The sequence below is a fragment of the Mauremys mutica genome, chromosome 6, assembly GCF_020497125.1.
Source record: "Mauremys mutica isolate MM-2020 ecotype Southern chromosome 6, ASM2049712v1, whole genome shotgun sequence".
NCBI lineage: Eukaryota > Metazoa > Chordata > Testudines > Geoemydidae > Mauremys > Mauremys mutica.
This window is the reverse complement of record NC_059077.1, coordinates 19,754,203-19,782,174: the sequence shown is the minus strand read 5'-3', so window position 1 is coordinate 19,782,174 and position 27,972 is coordinate 19,754,203. Positions and strand designations below refer to the sequence as shown.

The 27,972-nt window shown below is 43.1% G+C and overlaps 1 protein-coding gene across 3 annotated transcripts in view; it reads right to left on the bottom strand.

Annotated features, from left to right (window-relative positions):
* ONECUT2 (one cut homeobox 2) overlaps positions 1-23,538 on the bottom strand; it is a 133,249-nt gene extending 109,711 nt beyond the window's left edge. For all 3 annotated transcript variants that reach the window (XM_045021147.1, XM_045021146.1, XR_006580434.1), the window contains exon 1: positions 22,371-23,538. In XM_045021147.1, the coding sequence (XP_044877082.1) occupies positions 22,371-23,508 (1,138 nt within the window). In that variant the 5' untranslated portion in view covers positions 23,509-23,538. The remainder of the gene's footprint in view (positions 1-22,370) is intronic.
* Between the last annotated feature and the right edge of the window lie 4,434 nt (positions 23,539-27,972).

Sequence of the window (27,972 nt, the reverse complement as noted above, 5' to 3'; positions counted from 1 at the left end):
CTGGGGGCCACCGCATGTAAAGTTAAGCATGTGTGTCTCTTTGCAGGGTTGGGGCCCAGAGCTCAATGTTTTGCACAGTGGAGTCCTTATTCGTGGATAAGAAATGTCATCAACTCTTGAATGCATTGTAACAAGGTGACCATATGTGTAAAAAGCGTAAGTGATTAATGAGTCGTAAAAAATATATTAACTGGAAAGCTGAGGTAATTAGTGTGAAAAATCTTTAATGAAACAGGCTTGGCATAGGCCACCATTGAGTACTACGAATGTATAGTGTTATTTGAATGTAGAAGCAAAAATATTATAGCAAAGCGTTAGTGTATTTTATCATCAGATATTATCGAGCTCACCCAAAAGTTACCTTTGGTTATAATAATTACACACCAAAACGCTATGTTAAAGGAACGTTATTTAAATTGCAAAGTCAAGCACTTGAAAGTTAGGGAAAGCTAGATTTATGGTTGCCTTTGCAACCTTATTTCTGTCTCTCTGTGTAGCTATCCTGTGCACTAAATGTGCATCTTGCATAGAAAACAAAAGACAGGGCCCTGCACCAAAGAGTTCACAATTTAGATTTTAGCCATGACGCAGCAAATGAGGAAAAAGAGATGAGAGTTTTGAGACCAGTCTAGGGCTACAACCATAAGATCATGTGGCTACTTAGCTTTGACATATGCACATCTTGTTGGTTCTCTTTTGTTTTGATTTTGAATAAAATATAGCTTCAACTCAAAACCACACACATTAGTATAACCACAATAAAGTCTGCATATGGCAAGATGCATCATAGATTAGGCCCTGATTCAGGAAAGCGTATAAGCATGTGAGCTGAGTAAGGGAAAGCACGTAGAGGCACTGCCCCAGGAGCAGCTCTGAGGCACAATCCCTGTTTGCTCGGTGGGGAGGGAACTGCATCAGCCTTTACAAGAGTATGCTGCATCAGCATACTCCCCCTGTTAAGTCTAAGTTGGGTTGGAGGGATCTATATGGTTTTGCCTAGTCTGCATCCTTTCCTGTCTTCCTTACTGCTCAATCAACTGCAGAGGGATGTAATGGGTGCACACAGCCCTGGCTGTTTCTTCTTTAAATACAAATTCCCACATAGACCTAATCCAATTCTGAACCCCTCCTGATTCCATCTCTAATGTTACGTAAGTGAAGCAAGGGAGCTTTAAACATGTCTCTTGGGAGACTATTTAACAGTATAGAACATTTCACAGAAGGGGCACTTTTCATATCCTCATCTGACATGTTCTTTTTTTAGATCATAAGAATGGCCATACTGGGTCAGACCAATGGCCCATTTAGCCCAGTATCCTGGCTTCTGACAGTGGTCAGTGCCGGGTGCTTCAGAGGGAATAAAAAGTACAGGTAATCATCAAGTGATCCATCTCCTGTCACCCATTCCCAGCTTCTAGCAAACTGAGGCTAGGGACATTGCAGAGCATGGTTTTGTATCCCTGCCCATCCTGGCTAATAGCCATTGATGGCCCTATCCTCCTTGAACTAATCTAGTTCTTTTTTTAATCCTGTTAGTGTCTTGGCCTTCACAACATCCTCTAACAAATTGATTCATAGGTTGACTGTGTGTTGTGTGCAGAAGTACTTCCTTTTGTTTGTTTTAAACCTGCTGCCTAGTAATTTCATTGGGTGAACCCTAGTTCTTGTGTTATGAAAAGGAGTAAATAGCACTTCCTTATTGACTTTCGCCACACCAGTCATGATTTTATAGACCTCTATTATATCCCTCCTTAGTCCTCTTTTTTCCAAGCTGAAAAGTCCCAGTCTTTTTAATCTCTCCTCATATGGAAGCTGTTCCATATCCCTAATCATTTTGTTGCCCTTTTCTGTACCTTTTCCAATTCTACTATATGGTTTTTGAGATGGGTGACCACATCTGCACACAGTATTCAAGATGTGGGCGTACCATGGATTTATACAGAAGCAATATGATATTTTCTGTCTTATTATCTATCCCTTTCCTAATGGTTACCAACATTCTGTTCGCTTTTTTGACTGCCGCTGCATGTTGAGTGGATGTTTTCAAAGAACTATCCACAGTGACTCCAAGATCTCTTTCTTGAGTGATAACATCTAATTTAGACCCAATCATTTTATATGTATAGTTGGGATCTTGTGTTCCAATGTGCGTTACTTTGCATTTATCAACATTGAATTTCATCTCCATTTTGTTGCCCAGTCACCCAGTTTTGTGAGACCCCTTTGTAGCTTTTTGCAGTCTGCTTTTGACTTATCTATCTTGAGGAGTTTTGTATTATCTGCAAATTTTGCCATCTCACTGTTTACCCATTTTTCCATATAATTTATGAATATGTTGAATAGGACTGGTCCCAGTACAGATCCCTGGGGGACACCACTATTTGCCTCTCTCCATTCTGAAAAGTGACTATTTATACCTATCCTTTGTTTCCTATCTTTTAACCAGTTACCAATCCATGAGAGAATCTTCCCTCTTAACCCATGACACTCTAATTTGCTTAATAGCCTTTAGTGAGGGACCTTGTCAAAGGCTTTCTGAAAATCTAAGTACACTATATCCACTGTCCACTATATCACCCTGTCTACAGGCTTGTTGATCCCCTCAGAGAATTCTAGCAGATTGGCAAGGCATGATTTCCCTTTACAAAACCATGTTGACTCTTCCACAAAAGTCGTGTTCATCAATGTGTCTGATAATTCTGTTCTGTACTATAGTTTCAACTAATTTGCCTGGTACTGAAGTTAGGCTTATTGGCCTGTAATTGTCAGGATCACCTCTGGAGCCTTATAAAAAAATTGACGTCACATTAGTTATCCTTCAGTCAGCTGGAACAGAAGCTGATTTAAATGATAGGTTATATATCACAGTTAGTAGTTCTGCAATTTCACATCTGAGTTCTTTCAGAACTCTTGGATGAATACCATCTGACTCTGGTGACTTATTACTGTTTAATTTCATATTTAATTTCACACCATCACCCCGCTCCTAATTTTTACTCCATTCAGTCTCCCTAAACAAATCCTTTCCTTTCACAGTGCACAGATCCTCCAATACTTGCTGATTTTTAGTGCTAGAACAATAGTGACAAAAGAAGCCACAATTTTTTGGAACTGTGAAATGAACACATGAAATAACTGCTAACTGGTAAAGAAGCCAAACCTATTATTAAAAATTAAACAGTCCTTCTAATTTGAATTTAAGTAATTTCTCCATATCTTTTGCAAGGGTAAGTCATGCATATTGATCTCTAATATGTTGTTTTATATGTGTGCAGTACAAATTCAGCTAAACCAAGTTATCTGCCTGATGGAGCTCAAAAATGTTTCTCAATTTGATTTCAAACAGAACTCAATGTGGAGGAAATGTAATTATGTTAGTAATACTAAACACAATGAAATGACCATCAAAACAGTTTCCAAAGATTTAAAATGTTTTTCTTTTGATATAATTTAGTTAGGGCACCTCTTGAATGTCTGTGTTAGTACAATCTCTTAAAAAGTAGGCCTCAGAAATCAATTTGATTATCTTTCTGAATTAAGTATGCACAAATGAGAGCAATTGAGATCAATATAAATTAGGTTAAGTACTCCACTGTGTACAAAACTATTATGTAACAAGAAACAATTTGAATGAAGACGCAAATAAACGCATCGTAAGCGTGTGCAGCTTGTACATGTTTATCTGCCTATTTCCGTCTGCTACACACACATTAAACATGCTTGACTTTTTTTAAAGGCACTTGTCCATCATGATCAAATACGCACACAAATGGCAATGCAGTAGCAAGTGTGGATTCTGTTATTTCAGGGAAGATCAAGCAATGGACTTTATGGATTGGATAGATCGTTTAGGTCACCTAGCCAAATCCCCATTCCAGTGTAGGAATGTTCCCTATGGTATATTTTCTAGTGCTTTTCCCAGGCTACTTTCAAATGCCCCAATATATAGGGATTCCATCACTGTCCCTGGCGGGGATATCTTACACTGCAGCTGGGTGAGAGTCTCCCAGTGCAGATTATCAGACTTGTGCTAGTATTGCTCCAGATAGCATGGTAAAAATAGCAATGTGGCTGTTCTGGCTTGGACTGGAGTTCAGGATCTCAAGCACAGAGGGACAGAGCCTCAGTTCCAGCCCAAGCTGGAGCATCCATATTGCTATTTTTACCATGATAGCTTGAGCCCCTGTAGCATGAGCCTGTTAACCCAGGCTGAGAGATTTCCCACAGCCTCAGAGATCTCATTATCAGGAAAATTTTCTTGATAGCCTAAATTTTCCCTTTCTTCATTTCATCTCAAGGATCCCAACTATACCTGGACCACGTGAAATAATTCCTCTCTTCCCTCAGTGTTTGCCATCCTTCTGAAATTTGTCAAGTATCAGGGGGTAGCTGTGGTAGTCTGTATCCACAAAAGCAACAAGGAGTCTGGTGGCACCTTAAAGACTAACAGATTTATTTGGGCATAAGCTTTCGTGGGTAAAAAACCTGCTTCTTCAGCTGCAACTCCTTATTGTTTTTCCGATATTTGGAATCTCAGCAACAAACCCAGTTCCAAAGTTGTTAGCAAGGAAACCTAATAGTCAGCACCTTGTTAACATTATTCATTATTTTAGAAAGGTACTTCACTGCATAGAAATTACACTTTTATTCATTACTGGCCTGTTCCAAGGCCCACTAAAATCCAGTGGGATAGGCTCCTATTGATGATTTTAATGTAGGCTCGGATCAGGTCCTAAACGTATTCGTCTCCTGTATTAAAATATATTCATAAAGACTATTCTTTTCCCCTTTCAGCTTCTTTTAAAATATTAATTGTGAAACAAAAGAAAGGATGGAAGGAAGAAAGAGAGAAAAGGAAGATGCTGAGGGTTTTGTTTCTTTATGTCCATGTGCAGTGTTTAGCAAGTCTCAAGGTAGCTCAGTGATAGGTCCCTTATAAATATGACCTATAATTTAAGGATTAGATTAGATTGTTATTTTTGGGGGGCAGGGACTATTCTTTACTATATGTTTGTACAACACCTATTGTAATAGTGTGCTGATCCCTGACTGGGGTGTCTAAGCAATACTGTAATATACAACAACAACAATAATGATAGAGCCCATTTATTGCACTCGAATGCAAGCATGAGTGGAGGAGTGGTGTGGGTACAAGATAATTTAAGTGTCGTCCTTTCCACTAAGTGGTTGTAAGCCTCAAGCTTGGACTTGTGTAGCCTCCACAAAGCAGTTCCACTCTGTGTCCTGGCAAGGACCCTGCCCCCTATACATTTATACACCTGTTGCACAGCCCAGTTACTCATGGCTGACACTGGGCAAGTAACTTGCCCTTTAGTTATTAAAAATGTATTAGCCCTGGTTTGGAATACCAAACTGCTTTAGTGTATGGGTAGAACCTTCTAAAGGCAGTTGCTTCAAAACTGTTTCATCATTCTGAATGTAAGAATTGGTGCTATCCATTTTATAGCTTTGTACAATTCATTGATGCACCAATCTGTTCCTGGGTTATGACTCTTCAGGTAGATTGTATAGCAGATTCTGCTTTAACAGAATATTGCAAGCAGCCTAAAATAAACCAAATCAAACTTACAAATTGAAGACAGTAATACATTTACTGTAAGTCATGGAAACCATCCCTCAATTAAACAAAAAAGTTTGGTGATTGAATTTGACTAATTACATTTTGAATTTATTTCCTATCATGGGTCACTTGTAGGGTAATTCAACCTAAGGCTGATCACGATAGCAGGGCTGGCACAGAAGTGGCATCAGAACCAGGGGGAGATGAGGTCAAACATCTCTGTAGTAGCTTTAATCTCTTAGTTGAATGCCATGTTCACTAGGCACAAATGAGGATGGAGCTCACCATGTCCATTCAGACTTTTCATGCTACATTTACTAAACCAAATCAAGAGTAATTTTGTGCCATTCAGCACAGTAGGTTCAAACCATGTTCATTAATTATTAATGACTTTGCCCTCTGTCCTCACTAGAAGGTCTCAGAGCACTTCAGAATCAGCAGAGAATTAGGCCTTCCCAACACCTCCATGAAGTGAATGTAATTCTGTCATGGGAAAACTGAGACCTGTCAAAAGTCACGCAGGAAGTCAGTGGCAGGAGTGGTACTTAGATCTCCAGATTCCTAGTCCTATGTTTTCCAGAGATTGTGATTCATGACTGATAAGAGAGAATAATGACTTACTCAGAATGGCTCATGTTAATGGGATACAATGGGGGCTAGTGGACTTTTGTGCATGTGAGTCCTTATGTGTAATGTTTGGACTGGAAAACTTTTATAGTCAGCAACTAAGCTATTTATAGGCCTGATCTGAAGTCACTGAGGCCTGGTCTACACTGGGCGGGGGGGTGTCGATCTAAGATACGCAACTTCAGCTACGAGAATAGCGTAGCTGAAGTTGACGTATCTTAGATTGACTTACCTCCCGTCCTCATGGCGCGGGATCGACGGCCGCGGCTCCCCCGTCATCTCCGCCTCCGCCTCTTGCCCTGGTGGAGTTCTGGAGTTGACGGCAGAGCATTCGGGGATCGATTTATCGCATCTAGATGAGACATGATAAAGCGATCCCTGATAGATCGATTGCTACCCGCCGATCTGGCAAGTAGTGGGGACGTACCCTGAGAGTCTTTCTATTAAGGGCCTACGTAGATTGTCCCCAGCCCTTGCTAAGGATGGTTGGGGGAGGGGATTTTTCTCAGCTGAGGAACGGCAACTAAGTCAGATTGTAGTTTTTGCTACTGAGGGGACCAACAGGGGCTGTTCATACATCTCACTGTGAGCAAGTGGGCAGGGTGGGGGCAAAGAAGGGCAGGGAAGGGAGTAGAGTGGAGAGTAATCTGCACATCCAGAAAGGTATGTAGCAACTTCCCCCCTCCCAGAGGAAAGAGGAGCAGGGGAGGAATTGTCTTTCTGCAGAACAGTCCCTTCCTGGAGCACCTCTTCCTCTCCTTTGTGCCATCCCTGAATCCGGGATGAGCCTGATGGCTCAGCCTAGCCCGTAGCTTTTTCTCTCTCCATATCACCAGAGGAGATCTGCTGGAAAAAAGCATGCCCAACTCATCAATACATTCCTCAGTTCAGGGGTGGCTCTAGACATTTCGCTGCCCCAAGCACGGCGGCATGCCACGGGGGGCGCTCTGCTTGGTGTGCTGGGGCCTGGAGCCCCCCCTGCCTCAGTTATTTAGAGACAATTTTGGTCTAAGAGGTAATGTGGATCTTAAGAAATAGCCTGCATCCAGTGCTAGCCCAAAACTTTTTCAGCTGTACACTTCACCAGTATTTTGAACCCACTTTTCCACAATGTAATTGCTTGATTTTTGTGCTTTATTTTTCTCCTAATGGCTTTTTTCTTTTGCATTTTCCTTCTAAATCAATGCAATGGCTGGTTGACTCCTGAATATTTTGCCTTATTACTAAACCCACCTGAGAGAGGAGCAGAATCCTGCATGCAAAACTCACCCAGAAATCAATGAGACGTTTGTGTGGAAAAGGATGCAGGAGCAGGACTGCACATCAGGATCTTTCATCAGGGAGAAAAAGATAATATCTAGCACACACAAACCTAATGTTGTCTCAAGACATTCATGTCCCAATTATGACTGCCTTTGTGCTAGAGGTGCCCTCTCCACCCTAACAGCTTCCATTCTGAAGGCAGCCATAAAAGGGCTGCTCATCTCTCTGAACCAAGGAGGGGCCTGCTAGTACTAGAGTTAGATGCCCCAGAGGAGGGTGCAGTGGGGGAGGCTGGCCATAGCTGAGTGATGTGTGTCTGGAAGGGATGGAGGCATGACCTCCAGTTTGTGGCTGAGGGCCGCACATACTATATCTTTTCCATAAGTGTAGCAAGGACCACCAGTAGGTGTGCTCCTCTGAATCACCTACAGGCATCCTTCAGAAGTATAAGTCTTAGTCAAGCCTACCTATCCTCATGAAGAACACGGGGAGAAGGACAGTAGAGAGTGATTGACAAAGAACACTTTTGTTCTCCTTTTGCAAGTTTGCCTGAATGTGAATTAGGGATGGGAAAATACGTTCTGCCTACTTTAGAACATTAGAGCTTTGGAAGTTCAGCTTGAATGCTAGTGGCCAAGAAGCAAAGAGGAGTGACTGAGAAAAAAAATCTAATGAAGAAACAGAGACCAGAAATAGCCAGAGTGAAAAAAAATACAGAGAGTGATTTAAAAAAAAAAAGGAGAGAGAGGAAAATAGAAATACATCTAATGAAAAATAGAGTCAGACCTGCATTCAGCAACCAATCAAGAGAGTGACAAAAACTCATTGGTTAATAGAGATGACCTTCAATTAAAAGGAGAGCAGAATTGTGATCAGTGTGTTTGGGGATCAGATGGAGCAATAAGGTAGGCCTAGTGGTTGCTTTAAAAAACTGGCACATGATAAATGCAATTTATCACATGGCAACACAATTTCTTACATAGATGGCAGGTACTACCCACCAATACATATCTGGTGAGGCTACTTCTAACATTTGGAGACACTAAGCACCTTCAAGACAGTTTATAAGAACTGAGATATTTAGTTCAACATTAAAAATACAATTCAAGAGATTATTATTATAAACATATACTATTTATAAATATTTTACGTATTTCCTTTAATATCTATATATGTTGTAACTTCTTAATTTTCAGCTACATCTACAGGAAATAAAATATGCAGTCCCACAAATCCATTCAAAAATTTAGCTAAAATATCGACAGACATACTGACATAGATGGTAAAAATGCACCAATGAACAGTGAATCACGATGCATTCAAAGACCATCTAGAGGATAAGGAAGTCATAGCAAAACTATATCCTTATTCTTACTGCTGAAGGCAGTGAAATAAATATAAATGTCTGTGTGTGTCCTAGAAATTGCACCAACAGGTTTCTCCTTATCTAAATAAGAAAGATGTCCCAGTATCCTAACCCCTTTCTAGTTCTTTATTAAACCAGCCCTCAAAGGGCCTACTTAGCAAATCCCAGGGAGAAGAAAGAACCTCTAGGACTGAGCCCTCCGGTCTGCAGGAACATGCAGATCTGGGGCTGGCCCATCTCTTATCCCACATAGTCTCTTAGGAAGAACACTGGCCTGATATTTTTGAGGTTGCAAAGCAGTAACTGTTCATGGTACTGAAATTAACATGAAGATCCAGTTGTAAAAAACATTTGCATGCCTGGTATTACTGTGCAAAGAAATGCAAGCACACACTTGCCTTCCACACAGCTACGGCATTCAGGACATTTAGTTCACATTGCCAAAGAATGCTATTATGTATCCCAGTGTGCTCCTCTAATTTCTCTGTAATTGCTGTTAAGATGTCTTAACTTTTTAATGAATTTAATGGCATGAACTTCTGTCTGTTATCGTCTTCCTTTGTTGATAAAAAATTTCATATTGAATTTTCTAATCTTAGTGAATATCTTATACTGGCCACAGAAGTTCCACGATATTGCCCATTACATACAAATACATGATTTTACCATATAGCAATAAAGCATAGTCGCAGCAGATGAAGCATTTCAGTCTTGGGGAAATCACCACTGCATCTGTGTAGCAGATAGGCAGTTAATATAAGAAAGAGGAAGAAGAGCTTTCTTGGGTGCTGGTTCAAGACTGTGGAACAAACTTCCACAGGAACGAAGTACCACCACAAACCTCACCTCTTTCTGTACCAAATGCAAGGTACACTTCTTTGACCTTGCCTTTGCTAATAGTAATATATATCTATCACTTAACAACAACTACAATAATAAAAGCCATTGCACACACAATTTTTCCCTTGGGAAAAGCATGAGAAAGAGAGCGAAAGCAAATCACACATGACAGATATTAGCCATATCTCTTAATGCACCTCTGGAAGGTGCTCAGATACCATGGGGTTGAGGGTGGTCTAAGAACCAGAACAGGACAGCATAACTTTGCCAGCAATTGTGCATACAGTGAATGTTGTTCATGGCTAAGATTTTCAAAGCAGAATTCTTATAGTCACCTCAATCCTTATTTAGGCCTCTATCTCAAAGTGGCCTGATTTTCAAAGATGTTGAGCATCTACAGCTTCCTTTGACTTTAATAGAAGCTGCTAGGCCCAGATGTTCCAATGGGAATCAATGGGATTTAGGCATCTAAATCCCTTAGGATCTGGGCCTCAGTAACTTTCAAAAGTGCTGAGTACTAATAGCTTCCATTAAAGTAAATGGAAGTTGTGCATGCTCAGCACCTTTGAAAATTCAACTTCCTTTATTTAGGTGCTTGAATATGGATTTAAGTGCTTAAGTTTTTTGGCCACTTTCTGAAGATAAACAGCTTACAGATAGTATCAGAGGGGTAGCCGTGTTAGTCTGGATCTGTAAAAGCAGCGAGTCCCGTGGCACCTTATAGACTAACAGATGTTTTGGAGCATGAGCTTTTGTAGGCGAATACCCACATGCATCCAACGAAGTGGATATTCACCCACGAAAGCTCATGCTCCAATATGTCTGTTAGTCCACAAGGTGCCACAGGACTCTTTGCAGCTTATAGATAATACACCAGAAAATATCATAATGCCACGATGTAAATCCAAAGTAACCCACACCTTGAATACTGCATGCAGTTCTAGCCAGCCCATCTCATAAACCATATATTAGAATTGGAGAAGGGCAACACAGGTGATTAGGAGTATGGAACAGCTTCCATACAAGGAGAGATTAAAGAGAATGGGTTCACCTTAGAAAACAGATGACTAAGGGGGGATATGATAGAGGTGTATAAAATCATGACCGGTCGGGAGAAAGTGAATAAGGAAGTGTTATTTATCCCTTCACATAACACAAGAACTGGGGGTAACCCAATAAAATTAGTAGGCAGCAGGTTTAAAACGAAACATAACGAAGTACCTCCTCACCCAGCACACAGTCAATCTGTGGAACTCATCGCCTGGGGATGTTGTGAAGGCCAAACATATACCAAGGATCAAAAAAGAATTAGATACGTTCATGGAGGACAGGTCCATCAATGGCTATTAGCCAGGATGGTCAGGGATGCAACCCCATGCTCAGGTTTCCCTGACCCTCCAACTGCTAGAAGCTGCAACTGGACGATGGGGGATGGATCACTTGAAATTGCCCTGTTCTGTTTATTCCCTCTGAAGGCAGCATCTGGCACTGCCCACTGTCAGATACTGGGATACATGGACCCCTGGTCTGGCCCGTTTTTTTTTTTTTGGGTGTGTGTGTGGCGTTTTTTATGTGACAATAAAGCCACCAGTAGGTGGTGCTATGAAGGGACTCTTCCACCTCTGTTGGGAAAACAGTAGCTCAGAATTCAATGTCTGTCTCCTGTAGTGTTTGCATATTTGTCTTCATCTTGATCCTGCATTTATCCAGACTATGTTCCAAATAAAAGCACTGTTTGCAGATTCATGTTTGCTGAAATGCACAGTGATCAAGTGAATATAAATAAAAAGTGGACAGTGGATGTATTTTGCATAGATGAATCATTGATGGCATTTTGGTACAAAAATGTTTCATCATCAGTAACATGATTCAGCAATCAGGAAATGCAAACAAGTTATGCAAGCACTTTGCTGATCAGCCCAGAAAAATCAGAAGTATTTACAGAGTGCAGGATTGGTCTTACCCAGTGTTTTGCCCTCTCTATGAACTATCATTTTTTGTACACTAGGGCTAATTGTGAACCTTGAATTTTCAAAGCAGCAAACAATTGGGATGGGGTTAACTGCACTTGCTGCAAGCCCTGACTGTGTAAACAAATGTCTTATCCATTTTAATAGGAGCACATTATTCTGAGAGCTAATTTTCAGTCCAAGCTGCAGCAGCTGCTCTACAGGTCACTGGTACCAATAAAGCAATTTGCCATTGAGAAAACACTTCTCACCCAAGGGGACAAGGTTTTACCAGGCATTTCATAACCAAGTTGAGCTTGGTAACTTACATAAGACTTAGTAATGAGGGCAATTTTAATTGCATTCTTCATATGTCTGCTTACCTTACATTTGGTGCAATATTTGCTTAACAGAGATTTGGTGCACCTTCTAAGTGATAATATTCTGACTTTTAGTACTTTGCAGGCAACACAGACATTAGGATATGGCTTTGTGTTCAATTAACCTGAACCATAGTTGAACTCTGCCCTTTGAACTCCCTAAACAGATAAATGCATTAACTCACCTAGGGATCATTAATATTTTTCATCGTGACAAAAATTTAAGAACTGCACAATTAAGCCCAGATCAAATAGAGAATTAAAACAGAATGTCTCCTTATTTGTTATTCATGCAGTTAAAAGGCCACAGAATTAGTGAGACTGATCTAGCAGATTAGTGCTGTAAGCGAAAGAGCCTTTCACAGTCTGTAGTTATTGGAATTAGCACAACACGTTAGTATTGTCCAAGGAATGTAGCAGTCATTCCTGTACTATGTCGTATTCTTACAATCCTATGGACTCTTCCCAGGGCCCATCTAACATCAGATCTACCCCCAAAATGCCACATGAAAACTCGTTGGAAGAGATCTCAGCTGGTGCAAGTGGTTGCAAATCCATTGGTTTCAATATATTCTATACTTAAATTGAGCAGTTCAAAATTCTGGCCTGGACATACATTTGAAAAACAAATTGGCATTGAAATACAAGTGAAAAACTCATGTATTAAGGCTATGTTACAATTTGTAAGAATATTTGTACATGTGCTTTCCAACATGTAAATACACTGAAGACTCAATAAAAATTAACATACAGTATCTGAAGGAGAAATAATTGCACATTTTGGCAAATATTTTAGGGCTTGGCCCTGCAAGTCCTTTCTCAGCCAAAACTCCCACTGACTTCAGCATTGACTTCAATGGGAGTTTTACTGGGACAAAGGCTTCAGGATGGGCCCTTAGTTTTCCAATATTTAAAATCCCATTGTATTTTTCTATCTTGCCTTTTGTTTGGATCTCAGGTTTAATGCTGCCATACTACCCTAGATGAGACCACTTAAAAGAATATTGCAAGCATGAAGGATAAATCTATTGAATGGGGGGTCTTTAACTATGTGGTTTCCTTAAAGGGAAAGATTGGATCAATAGGATCAACACAAAAGGTTTCCCTGGCCCTGCATAAAACAATAAAGAGCTTCTCTTTTCACTGGTTTAACTTTCCTTTCTGACAAATGCAAATCAATGGATCTGTGTTTACAACAGATTCTCTAACAGACTCAGAGAATTCCCGCTTAAACCAGGGGGATAAGGAGTTTGCCAGTTGAAGGGGCTGTACTGGAAACTGGGCAGCAGTCCCAGGGTCATATCAATTTGCATAAAATGGAGCAGATTGAAGCTGCCCTCTTATATTTAATGTGAAAGTCTGATCCAAGGACTTAGGAACGTTGGAACCTACAGTCAACACAGGACATGCTTGCATCATAATTATGATTAATGATCATTATTGTTATTATTTTTAATAAATTGACTTTAGTCATTCACCTAATGGTATAATTAACTAATTAATAACACAGGCACCTCCGAACACTGCACGAAAGTACATTTAAACCAGTAAAATTAAAAAAGGGTAGTAATGCACAATCACTAAACAAATAGCCTGCTCCTGCTGCCACTGAAATGAACGGAAGCTTTGCCAATGACTTCAGACAGAGCAGAGTCAGGGTCTGAGCATTCAAACCAATGTACTGGGCCTAACTCTGAACTCTTACTTGTTTTGCACCAATGTAAATCCATTGACTTCAGTAGTGTTGCTGCTACTGCAATCTGTGTCAGGGAGATTAGAATCAGGTCCAAAGAATCCAAACCAAACCCAACTGACTGGGGAAGCTGGTGGGCAATTCTGTAGAACCAGCACTTTGGCCACTCCTGAGCCAGCAATCCTCACCAGGCAGGACTCCAATTGCAAATGGCTATTTTATTATTCATAAGACCTGATCCTGCACTGTTTATTCAGGCAAAAGTCCCGTTGGCTTCTGTGGGACTTTTGGTTGAGTAAGGATTGCAGGTTCCTAGTCAATATAATATTAACAGAAATGAATCGATGAGGGGGTGCCTACATTACATATTGAGATGGTAAACACTCTGAAAAAGGGAGGTGGATGCACAGGAGTGCACATTCCTTCCTCGTTAAAAACAATTATAGTTATTTTGTCCTCTATAAAAAGTCTGATTCTTTTTCCTTAACTGTTCCCATTCCCTTTCCTGGTTCCATATGATTAGTACTTGTGACATGCTCCAAAGTAAATATAGCCTATATACATTTAAACTATTTTCTTCCTGCAGGAAAAAGTATATGTATATTTAATTACACGAGCTGAGGTCCAAGTGCGATTAAATTACTTTAGAGGTATGCTTATAACCCAAACAATGTCTGCATGCTTGCATGAGAATAATTCATCCTAAAATGATATAGAGTAGCCCTGCATGAATACAAATATATCTTCCCTTTGAATATTTTGTGCCTGATTCTTCAGGCCCTACAAAGAAAAAATTCCCAATGAAAACAATAGGAGTTTATCCTGGTAAGCATTGCAAACTGGCCCCTTTGTGTGCAATGTGGTCTATAAACTCTTACAGCCATTTTTAGACAGTCTGACAACTGTTATTTGAGATTCTGGCCTTTCCTTAGAATATTATTACCTCAAGCTTTGTCCTTTTAATACATACATGACCTTACACTATAGAAAACTTTTGGAAAGATTTGTACACACATGCACACACACTGAGGCAATGGAAATAATGTTCTTGTATCTTCAAAACATTCGATGAACAACTAATTTGTTAACAGAGACATGGGAGCCAAATCTTGGCCCTATTAAAATCAATTGCAAAATTAATGGGATTTGACCCATAGCAATCTGTGTATAGTGAGCTTTAGCTATATTCACCTAGTTCAATAAATCTGAGATCATGACTGAAATCTGTGCTGCCTGAGCTTCTTCTACATCTCTAAGAGCTGGGCAAACACTGCAGATAGTTTTATACCCAGGGAGGCCATAAAGCTATTAAGCAATTTTGATCATTCAAGTACAGAAACGGTTGGAGAAGAGCAACCGACCTGTTCATAATCTATGAAAAAAATAAACACTAGGTTCAGCCACACCGCTAGCGTTACCTGACAAGCAGGGACGGGATTCTCCAGGGAGATAACATAGGTTAGCTACGTTGGAGAAGAACTGGCAGGAAAGAGGACAGCATGAGGAGCGCGCGTTATTGTAACCTGAGCAGCGTTTGGGTTCTTCCTCTCATTCCAGGGGAAAGTCAGGGTTGAAGGAAGAAGAAAGAGGAGAAAGGAAAAGCAAACACCGAGGCCATGAGACTGCATAGTCACACGTGCCAGCCAGAAATCAATGCTCCAGAGACCGCTGTCAGTTACAAAGGTCCTTCCCGGCGGTTCTCCTCTCCCCGGGAGAATCAGGCGCCAGGCGGGACGGGCACATGGCAGAGATGGGGGCTGGGATGGGATGTGCGTGAAACAGGGCACTCTTGGCACGCAAGGGCTGCCCTCGACGTGCTCCCTGAACCGGTGGGGTTTCCTGCTGCGTGTTTACAATGCACTACAGGCAAGCAACAAAATGCTCAGGCCACGGTTACAGAAAGTGGGCTGCTGGAGGGAGGGAGAGAGGGGATAGGATTTATAAGCAATAATTAAATAAATCCCACACAAAAAAAAACCCATCGAGGCGTTTCACTGTTACCACCTGAGCTCAGGGAGTAAACGCGCCCCGGCTTTACCGGCGAGCCAGAGCACAGTATAGTTAGACCATCTGTATCTTCCAGCCCAGCCGCACGCTCCGGTCCGCTCGGAGTCTGTGCACGTTTACAAAGCATCCCGGATCCGGGGAGGGGGGATTCGCGTTTCCAGAAAGCAGCTCGTCCCAGAGCCGGCGGCAATGCGATTGGAAGGAGAAGCGGGAGGAGTACACTGGTGGCAGGGCTGGAAACCCAAAGCTGCCCATCGTGTCTCGTCGGACACTGTACACGGGCTAGGTCTGGGCTAAGCCGTTCCCCTCTTCTACACCCGGCGAGCCAGGATCTCCCAGCAGCCCGGCTCGGATCCGCTGAGAACCGCGGCTTTAGGGACTTGCCAAACTATTCCGTGCAGGAGGCGACAAAAATGAAACGACAAACAAGTCCCTTGCCGACCTCGCTCCGTTCCAGAGGACACCCACCGACCCACGAGGGGAAAACGCCTGGAGAGCACCATTTAGAAGGAGAATCGGGGGAGATAGATTTATCGTTGTTGAGTTTTTATGTTTGGTTTTAGTTTGTTATATGTAAAGTTTTTAAAAAAAAAAAAGAATGTTTGGGTACTTCCAATTAAAACACACAGAAAATTCTTTGGGTGGCGATCTAAATACCTTTACAAAACGAAATATCAAAACAAACAAAACCAAACGAACAAACAAACAAACGCAAAACCCCACCATTTTAGCCATAAACAAGCAAACAAACTCGGATCCACTGTATACATTTGGTTTTGTTCTGAACTGAAATATTTTTGTGAGAAGGGTGGAAAGAACTATATAGCAAGAACGTGTGTGTTGTGCGTGAGTGTGCGACATACACACACACACACAGAGGGAGAGAGAGAGAGATCAAATATATATTTTTTTACCTAAACCTCAAAAAATATATTCAAGTTTAAAGTTGGAATTTCCTCCTTATCCACAAGTGTGGGTAGGGCTTTCAGATGCCACACTCCTTCATTTAGGAGTGGAGTCAAGAAGTGAAATAATTCCCATTCCCTCGTGGCTAGGGTGTCAAAGAAACCCTTAACGCTGAAACTTTTGTGTTTTGGGTTCATCGGATCGTTACTCCCAAAATATTTGGTTGTGCTTTTAAAAAACGGAAGCTTTAAAATATGGGCACAAAGAGGTAGAAAAACAGACTGAAGGCCGATTATTCAGAAGAGTTTAAAATGTTTGTTATTGCTCAGCGAGCAACTGTCTACTGTGTAATTTACCTGTGTAGGGAGTTTTTAAATCCCTCTGTATTGATCTCAGAGCAGAAACCCCTTGTTAGCTCATGTGACTAGTTAAGGCTGGGATGCTGTATTTACATGGACATCACGTACACAGTCATTTATAGTATGCAGAGTTTGTAAGCAAGTTAGGGAAAGCAATGACTGCGCATGCACAGCAGCAGCTTTCCAAATTTGGGGGCTTGGAGAAGGAATTGGGAAGAAGGGGTGATGGAAGCCCCACTTCAATCTGTCCCCATTAGCCTGCTCAGCCTGATGCAGTGTCAGACAGCTTCTGCTCGGAGCTGGGAGCTTTCACACTGAGAGCCATCTCCTAGGAAGATGAGACAGGCACAGGGGGTCATTTTTGTACTGGTCCAAGTGAAAAGCGTCCCCCCTAACGCCGGCCTTTCCTTCTGCTCGCTTAGTACCGCAATGAAGCAAAGCACCCAGCCGTGTGCTCACCTCTGGGCATCACTCCCGGGGGACAGCGAGCCCGAGGCCCGACCCACCGCTTGCTTCCCCACAGGGCTGCAGGATCGACTCCCTCGGGGAACCGAAACCTGGTTCGTAGGGTGAATCTCCATGCTGGCCATTATCTTTCACAAGCTCCTTAGCCAACGTTTTGGGAAGATTCGCAGCTAGGCATGGGGAGAGGGAGTGATTGCGAGACACACACACACACACACGTCTTGTGCTGGGAAAGCCAGCGCCATCAGCTTTACTGGAAACAAGCCGGATCAGGTTCCAGATCAATGAAAACTGGGTCCACACGTTTATGTTACTGTTGCCAGCATTAATGCTCTTTTAATCTTCTAAACATTATCAGCATCGATCTCCCTCCATATACACATTGGTTTGAGAAAAGTGACATAACCACATGGTTGGAAAGACTGGAATAAAAATAAATGTTGGAGCCTTCTCGCTTGATGGGATCCTGTTCCCCGGGTTGTTTCGCGTGTGCTATTCTCTCTCTCCTACCCTCAATGCTCTCAGGGACCCAGCACTAATGCATATTAGAAAGGTGTTATTGATTCACAGGGGACTGGAAAAGACAAGGACAGTAGTGAGCTAGCTCTTCAATTATTAATTTGATCAGCTCATCAAGCAAAAGTATGTCTGTGTTATGTACAAATGTTAATACACGTTTCTATAGGGCGCAAGGTGCATAGTGACTACAGTGACTTGACACCGTAGGTACAGGATTATGTTTTGCATTGGTTATAATAGAATATTGCAATATGATATTATAGGATAAGATGTGGCTACACATATAGGCATATGTGTATTCCCACACGTGCAGCTAGATCTGAGATTCTGTGTGTCCATACACAAACGTATTCAGAAATATCTATTCTCTCATTGAAAGAGTTACAGAGAAATGTGAACGCTCTGTCTAATGTAATTACAGGAATGGGTTAAAAAAGTAGGAACTCTTAGCCATAATCATTAACAACTATTAGATGCGGCTCTTTACATCCTTTCTACCCTCTCTGGGTTTAGCTGGAAGGAGTGCGGCTAGCATCAATGAACAGGGCTTCGCATATGAAAAGTTAGAGCCCAATCCTGCCGTCCCAGAAAGCAGCAGAAATCCCATGCTGAAATAAATTTGTTAGTCTCTAAGGTGCCAGAAGTACTCCTGTTCTTGCTGCCGATACAGACTAACACGGCCGCTACTCTGAAAAAAAGAAATCCCATTGACTTCCACAGGCTCAGGATAGGGTCTGGAATGTGGAGCTCGCCACTTAGTGTCTTGGTGTCAAAGGGACCGTGTCTAGAACTGTGCCCGGAAAATAACGTCAGTTACAGGGATCTGGGGAGTGCACCCGCCATGCGAACGGCGCTCCTTTGTCGAGAGACAGGCTGGGACACGCGGGATGTTAGTCGAAATGACAATTTCCTAAATGAGCTATTACAGATCCCTGCAGGAAAAGTCGCATGTTAGAATGAGCGCCACGACAGTTCCCCCCCCCCCTTCCCGCCCGATGAAAGCTACAGCAGATGACTGGCCTTAGTTTTAATTTCTTCCCCGATGTAGATAAGGCAACTGGCATATTCGTCACCTCATTATTGTATGCAGATCCCCTCTGCCTTCACTAGTGATGTTTCCCTAATTGAAAATCGTTCAATTTCGTGTGCGCGCGCGTAAGTGATTGTATCACAAAGGTGAAAACCATTAACGCGTGATCTCTTCCGCTTCGAAGGCATCATAATTTGATTAGTAACATTAAACGTGCATCCCGCTCCTCGAAAGCCTCCTTCCGAAAAGATCCCAGAATTGATTCTACTTCTCCCCTTTGATGCCACAGACCGTTTCTTTCCAGGATCACATCGCCGCAGACAAACACAGACTCTGCAGCGAGATACATTCATAACGCTGAAAAGGCGAAGGAATAAATACACCCCCCACCCCCGCCGCCCATCTCGCCCTGGTGTGTTAGAGAAGATACCATGAATTTTTAATAGCCTACGGAGTCAAGAACAAAATCACCTTCCCACTCCTGAGCTCTTTCCCCCTCCCCCAGCCAGACGGGGCCATTGGAATCGAAGGGGGAAAATGACCAAGCCCACAGCACTGCTGTAAAAATGAATGTACCCAGGTGGCTTTGGGGCGCCTCCTTCCCCCTGGAAATCTCGAAGACTCTCCGTGGTGGATTTAGACCCGAAAGCCCAGGCTCCAGGTTTGTGCCTGTTTAACCCACACGAAAGTGACGCTGGCATCTCCAGTTGTGGGGCGTGCAGAGATTTCTATCAATAATGCATGGAGAGATGGCTTCTGTTCTCCCCCCAGCCCCTGTAGCTACAATACCTACTTACCCAAATCCCCGCTACGGCATATTTTACAACGGGAGAGTGATCTATTGACCAAAATATAGTCTCTGATGATATACAGTAAGTCCTTAACACACTTGTTGTTGTTAATAACACCACACAATACATGGCAAAATCTCACCTTACTTTAGATACTAGATACAATCCAGATACTTGCACACATCTATTTAAACGCCTCTCAAGAGCCATATATTTTATATGCTTCTCTTCTTTATTCAGGACTTCAAGTGAACGATCATACCTTATCCTGCAATTTTAGCAACTCTCACCAATTCCAAACGGTATCTCTGCATGCATCCGAATAGAGCCCCAACTTCTCTGTTTTGTACATTGCACTTGGGGAAAAAATCGTGGTTCACACAAAGCTTGCCATATAGCTACACTACTACCAAAGAGACGCACTGCAAGAGTCCCACTGACCACTGAGATAGGCCAAAGAGATCTATTCACTCGGGACTTCACACATGAATTGTCCCTAAGACAGAATGAGAAAAGAGGAAGGGAGTGGAACTTGCCTTTCATTGTATAGTGTTTCCAAACTGCATTGTTAGAAAGTGTGCCAACTACACACACACACACAAACACACACAACTAGAAACAAAGGATTTCAAATCTCACACCAGGTTTCAATGGGACATTGTTAACAACAATAACGCACAGAACTCCCCCTACCTTTTGCGTTTCTTTCCATGATGTAGTGTGTAATACTACAAATACTACTACTACGAATAATAATAATAATCAATAATTATAATTAGTAAGAAATCATCTCAGAAGCTCCAGAAAGAAATTCACAACCAGGAAACAACAACAACAATCACCCCCACTGCGCACAAATGGAGGGTGGATTTTGAAGCAAAAAGTAATCTTTCCGAAAGGTTGTTTCCTATTTACCCTCCGCTAATCAATAATACCAAACGATTAATTGCTACAGATTGGAATCAATCCAACCACAGGTGAACGAGGCAGTTGTCAGAGTAGAAATCCCTTCTAAAATGCATTTGTAAACATGCAGCTGTCACACTATAAAAATGAGCCACACACACTATTATATATATACATATATATATGTATAATGGGAACAAGTTTGTAGTAAAGGGCTCATATGTGTCAAAAACAGGTTGCCAATATTTTTTATATGTTAAAATGTGATGGGACAGTGAAGCAAATTCTAATTAATGCAGATATGTTAATTATTGCCTATATATCTTTCTTTCCAGATGCAGAGCCAAAGCAATGCTGAAAGGACTGCAGATGTTCATCTAGGCAAACACTTTCCCCTCACTGTGTGAAAACCCAGAATATAGGTTCTTCCAATCTTAACAAGTCTATTTTTGAAGCATAAATACTCTATTGGTTCGCTCCTCCACTGCACACTGTATCAAGGAAAGAAACATCTATACATAATCCCATGTACACTTTTCCGGATAGCGATTTATTTTTCAACCATCTGTATTATTATCCCCCACTCCCCTCAAATAGCAGCCTTAATGGACGATTTCTTGTAATCTTAGAACAATAGAGGGGTGTACTTCTCTTTGATTACAGCAGAGGGAGCACAAAACAGCTCACCTCACATTAGAACAATATACCAAGTGTGATTGTCTTCTCCCTCGACTTCAAATCCATCTCTGAGCTCTGTACAAAAATAAGCGCCTGTGTATGCAAAGAGGGTATTGCAGCCTTATACTTTTAGATGCAATAATCTATAGCTTAATTTCTCGGCACGTAATTTATCACACACTTAATGTGCTTCCTTTCACTGAGGAATCTAGGAGACTTTGAAATGATTCACACAACCTCGGCAGCGCAAAGGAAATACACATTTTGTGATTTGTCTAATAAATGCGTTGTTGCGACAGCTACCTCTACCAGAAATGAAAGATACTGGTGCTAAAGGTGAAAAAATCAAACTGAAGCACTCAAAGCCGGGAGAGCAGCTATTCTAAAACTGCCTCCCACAAAATGCGCCATTCTTTAGAACAGATTTCCCAGGATCTGATGCTTTTTCGTCTCCTAAAATTGATGAACTACATCAGACACCACCCCGGGACCTCTCGTTATGTCCAAGGAAGTTTTCCGAGAGAAATAAACAAAACGAAACACCTCTATCCTAGAAATAAGAATGCAATGTACCTTCCATACATCCTTATTGTGGGTCAAACCGAACAGCCTTTTGCTGGATGTATTAGGGATTTTCCAAGTGCAATAGGAAATGTTAAAAACTCGGCATTATTCTAGCCTAGATCATGTGTCAAGATTACAGAGCAGGGTGAAAACAAAACACCCAAACCATTGTCCTCTTAGCAGTGCCATCACACAAGCCAGTCTGGTAGCACCCAGTAGCTGGAATTGGTCAAATTAAGAATATTAAAGGGAGACGTTAAATCACGACAAGGTCAATCTATTCATCGTGAAGCTCCTTTAAAAAACCAGCCTCTTGAATACATCAAGCACTAGGCTATGCCTAAAATCTGTACCCGCAGCATCACATTACACTTTTCAGTGGCTCTTTCGCTGGGACACCTTGTCTATTTGCCTGTGCACTTAGTATTACTGGTGCCAGCACTCACCTGCAAGTCTTAAGGCTGACATTCTCTGGAACTCGGGTTCCTGCAGCCATTTCCACATTCTCCTGAACGTCTCCCTGCCAGATTTCAGCTTACTCCAGGGTTTAGGGTTCCTTAGCAGGTCTGAGAGGGTCCCCTGAGAACGGCACAGCACCCTCTGGGCAAAGATCGCCTGGGGGATGCTATAGCGCTTCAGCTCTGCAGTGATCCTCTGGGCCACTTCTTTGGTGTTGATCTCTTCTAACTGCCCAGAGTTGTTAACTTGAGATCCAGAGGAGGAGGGCGGCCTTTCCCGACTGGAAGCCAACACGGGCCCGTGAGGCTGCGCATGGCCAGGGTGCCCAGGATGGTGCATACCGGTTAAGTGGGACATCATGGCCGCAGGAGGGGTAGCCAGCCCCCGGGAGAGGTGCTGCTCGCCCCTGGCCAGCATGGCAGTGTGGGCATCGAAGTTGGGGCTGAGCATCTTGTCGTGGCTGGGGGGCCCATAGTTATGGAGGCTCTGCTGGGTGTTGTGGATGGACCCCAATCCGTTGCCCAGGGGGGTGCCAGCCAAGGGGGACAGGCTCTGCCCCATGCCGGACATCTCCTTGTAGGGGCTGTAGAGGTTGTTCATGGCCGGCAGCCCCCTCTCGTCCCTCATCAGGGTGAAGCTCCCGCTGACATTGCCGGAGAGGCGCTGGTGGTGGTGGTGGTGATGGTGGTGGTGGGCATGGGGGTGGTGGTGCGGGTGGTGGAACTTGTCGGAGACGGTGGAGATGGGCGGCAGGGGCTGGAGTGGAGTCAGAGTGGTGTAGGTGGTGCTCATGCCCATGCCAGGGGGCGAGGAGTCACAGGGCATGCTCATGGCATGGTGCAGGGGGATGGACAGCTCCGGCCGGTAGTCCCCTGCCCCGTCTAGCAGGGAAGCCATGCTGGACACCATGGCCGAGCGGGAAGAGGCAGAAGCCAAGTCCTGGTGCGAAGGAGGAGGGTGGACCCGTAGCGACCCGGCGCTGCGGCTGGGGCTGCCCAGCAGATCCTGCTCGTGGCTGGCGGCCCCATGCAAACTGCCCAGGCTGTCCATGGTCATCTCCGGGTTCATGGCGCAGGCATCCAGCTCTTTGGTGAGGCATCGATAGGCGGTGTAGGCAGCCTTCATTCAGTCCATGGGGGTGCCGGGCTGGCGGGATGCTCGGAGCGGGCGGGGCGGGGGGGGTTAAGGCCTCTCAGTTGTGTGGGTGTGTGGGGGTGTGTGCGGGGGAGGGTGTGTGTGTGTGTGTGTGCGGGGGAGGGTGTGTGTGTGTGTGTGTGTGTGTGAGTGCGTGTGTGTGTGTGTGTGTAGGGGGGGGGAATCACCAGTCTCTCTCAGCCGGGCCAGCGCCGTTCCCTCGCCATGTCCTAGCCCTTTCCTCCTCTTACGTCTTCTGTTTAGGTAGCTGGAGCTGTCCAGAGTGGGTTTGCTGCTCAAACTACCCAGCTAGCCCGGCGGGGCGGGGCTTGGGCCGGGACTGACAGGCAGCCCAGCCAGAGGCCAGGCAGGGAATGCTAAGCCCTGGCTTTGTCGGGGCGAGCCCGCCAATGGGCAAGGGGGTGGGTGGGACTGGAGGCGTCAAGCTTGGCTGAGATTTCAGAGCTCCTTCCCCCCCCCCCACTGGAATCAAACGTCAAGGAGAGGGCGAGAGCGTGGAAGATGCAGCGTCCCCCCTTGTCCGGGGGAAAGGCCGGCGCTGTGTCTCCGAGGGGAAAGCGCCCCCCCCTCCCTGCAGCTGCGAATCAGGGATGCAGAATTTGCTCTCAATAAGAAGTCAAAAGTAAGATGCTACAATCGTGACTTGACACAAATACTCGTGTAAGCGACCGTTTGCCGCTGCCTGGTAATTCAGTGTCACGGTGCAATACAGTGTGATTAAGCGCAACCCCCGCGCCATCCCCCAGAACTGTCTCTACACCGTGCTTGCCAACCGATGGTCAGTATTTTAACCCCGTCATAGAGTCGGGGTGGGGGGGGGGAGGTTTGCGTTTTCACAGAGCCCGCCAACTTAGTACAGAGGCATTGTTTTAATTGTGCAATTGCTCAAGTTTATTCTCATAAATCGCTCGTTTGTTACACTATTCTGTCTCTCTGGATCCTTGCTGACTGTAAAGCAAAGCTGGAGCTCTGGGCACTTTAGAGATGAATATTTTAAACTAAAGTGAAGGACTCCGTAAAAACAATGCCCCGAAAGAGTCTAGCTACATTACTAATCACTTGTTGTAACAAAGTTTTGCAGCTCCCCCCACCCCCCAGTTCTGCAGCACGTCCGAACTGCCTGCTCCAGGCTCATTTGACTTATTAAAAAGCTGTGCACCACTTTTTCTCCCAAGAACAGCCAGGCATTATGCAGCACACGCTGCCATATGGCTTTGAAATCTCTGCGTTCCAGAAGGTAATACACTTTTTTGCATAGTCCTAATTCTGTTCTGAAATGGATCAGTGGATTCTGAAGGCATGACCGGGGCCTGTCTTTCAGTTTTCCCTCCTCTCTTCAAAAGCCCCTCTACACATCTATTCCTTGAATCTGTGTCCTCTGTAAACCGTGAAGAAAGACAATCACCCAGAGAAAGGGCATTGCAGCCAACAGCCCCTGCCTGTCCCCCAAAGTAACAGAGTCTTGAGGAGCAGGTTGCTTTCCCTGTGTTATTCTGGAGGTTTGAACAGGCTGAGGTTGCGCAGATGTTGCCTTTGTTTAAAGAGACAGTAATTAAGGGCAGGGTGGACATAAGTTTGAAAAGCGTGACCTATTTTCTTTTGATCAGCTGTCAAAAGAAGAGCAGGGGGTCTTCTTAAGGCAGCCCCTTCCAACCACTTCCAGCTGTTAGAGAAAACTTGATCAGAAAAGAAGAAAAAGTGCCCAAAATACAGTATGTGCCATCTTGGCTAGAAAAAGATTTGATTCATTTGGAAAACACTTCTGACTCTCCCTTGACCTTTCCCTTTCTCCTGCTAGCTGCACAGAGAGAAAACATCCCCTCACATGAATATACAGTAATGTTACGGGGGCAACCTTAGAGAATTCTGGTCAGTGCAAGTATTCTCTTAACTGACCCTTCCTTCCCTCTTGCACCAGATCTATTTAGTAAATTGAAGTACAGGTGCTAGTAATGCCTTTTGTAATCTGTGCTTCATATGCAAAGGTCTAGACCCGCTATCTTCACACTGACAAATAAGAAGCGCTTCTTACATCAATGCATTAGCATATTATTTCTCTTCCTTTTCTGGGAGTGGTGTTGAGGTGCGGGGGTGGGTTTGTGCAAACTAAAATAAACCTATTTTCTATCCTGATCAAGATGTACGCTGTGAGCCGCACTCCTGGCTTGAGAATGATCACGTGTGATGGAGTTTAAAGGTGAGTTGTTGCACGCTCCCACCTCCGGATCAATACTGGGTTTCTCTGTGAAATCATGCAATCCTATTTCTTTCTTTGTGTATCAACCGGGCAGGATTTCGACAGGTTTCACGTTTAGTTTCTAATGGAAACGGGACATTTTGAGGTTTACCCTTAGCAAACATTTACATGAGAGAGGCACAGCCTGAATGAACCACAGACTAAGGTCCTAATTTTAAATGAAGTCTCTCCTCCCCCTTTTAGTAAAATATTGAATTGTGTCTTCCCATTCAGGTTCATTTATACAGTGGCAATTTTGATGGCAGTCACAGTTTTTTAAAGTGTTAACTTATTTTGTGGGGGTTTTTAAAGTTACCATTAGATGAAAACTACAACTCCAAAGGCCACGAGAAGTGCTTTGAAAACTGCACATTGCAGAATTTAAGAGTCCATATTTTGCTCTTTTGATTCCATTGAGTTTTTTCCCCCCGTTTGAATGATTTTTCAATATACCGGTAAACAATGCAGAAAGTGTGATGTATGGTCAATACAATCCCCTCATTAATAATATTTGGCCAAACTATGCTGTAAAATGTTATAGCAAAGCACATGGTAATATTCCACTTTAAATATGACAGATAGGTTGGAGAGTATAATCACCGTGCATAACAGTGTGATAAAAGTAGACATTTATACAAATATTTTGAAAATAAGGTGTTTCATGCTCTATTTTGTTCTTAAATCAAGACTTCAGGCAAATTAATGAGATATAAATACTTTCAACTAGATTAAATATATCAGCAATTAAAGTCTGGCAAACATACATTATTAATGTAAAATAAACAATATATACATATACATATATATATTTACAGAAATAAACAAATCTCACAACTCACATATGTCTTTACTTATCTTACTGATAACACACACAGCTATTTTAGAGACCGTTTGAGCCATTTTCAGAATATTCAAAAATGCCTGCAATTCTTTGCCTGTAGAAAGACCAGAAAAAGCATTTATTCTCCAACTAGGGTTATTAGAGTAGCACAAAAAGACACAATAATAGTGAGTTGATTTGAACTACTTTATTTTTGTCCTTACCAAAACCATCTGGCATGTGAGTGCAGGGGTATTGATCAGAATCTGTGTGCTGCAGACCCCATGCTAATCTATAGCGTTACTGGCAATCAGCTTCGCCAATGAATTGCATCTGTCTGTACGGCTATCAAACAAACATCTTCCAAAAAGTTCCCCTTCCCCAGCGTAATCATCCATTCAGGGGTAAGTCAATCCTCTTCCTTTCTGATTCTGCTAAGGAGAATTAGATAGAAAGTTTGTGTTGTTGGGTTTGAAAGGAATGAAAGCAAATTTTCTAGCCAGTGAATGATAATGGTTTTCCAGAAAGGCCCCAAGCGTTTGTATTAATCTGACAACAAATTCAATTTCAATATTGTAGGGGAATTTTTAGGAGAGGCAGAAGAATCATTATACTACCTAAAACTGGAGAGCTGCATTTTAACCACGACATTCTATTTTAGTAAGAGGACTATGCTGACGAGTGTGTATACATTTATATGAATATGTATGGCGGTGTAAACATACACAGAGACAGACATAATCTCCAAAGTAGATCTGTGTATCTTCTGACACAGGTAGCTGGATTCTATCTAACCAGTCAATAGGTGTAAGAGGAGAGGAAAAGTACATAAAGCCAGCTTTCGAGTGAAAAAAAAATGTGATCAGCATAGAGACAAAAAACCCATTTAGATCATGAACAAGAATTGTTTCCCTGGGTAACTGCTGGGAGGCGAGGAATGGCTGAAATGCGCAGGATCGCCTCCCTAGTTAACCAAACGCGAGAAGTTTTTGTTTTGGCTAAAAGTGCAGTTTTTAATCCAGTTGGTGCTTGCTATGCTGTTACTTCGCCAGGACTCATCACGTCGGGTTGGACTGTAAATACAAGCCGGGAAAGTATTGGACCACCAGACAATGAGTTCTCTTAGCTCCAGATTGGATCTGGAAGTAACCAGAGCGCAACAACCATCGCTCTGATCCAGCTCTGGCCTTCGCACGGATTTGGGAACTTCCTCCGCTACAACTTTGATAGATGGAAGGGGTTGCGGGGGTCGGGGGGGAGGGGAGCGCGAGAAAGAAGGAGGAAAAAGAGCAAATTATGCCAAACTCCAGTTAGACACAGAGTTAGGAATGGGACTTGCTGGCTTTGAATAGGAGGCTATTTGCGGACCCAGCACCAG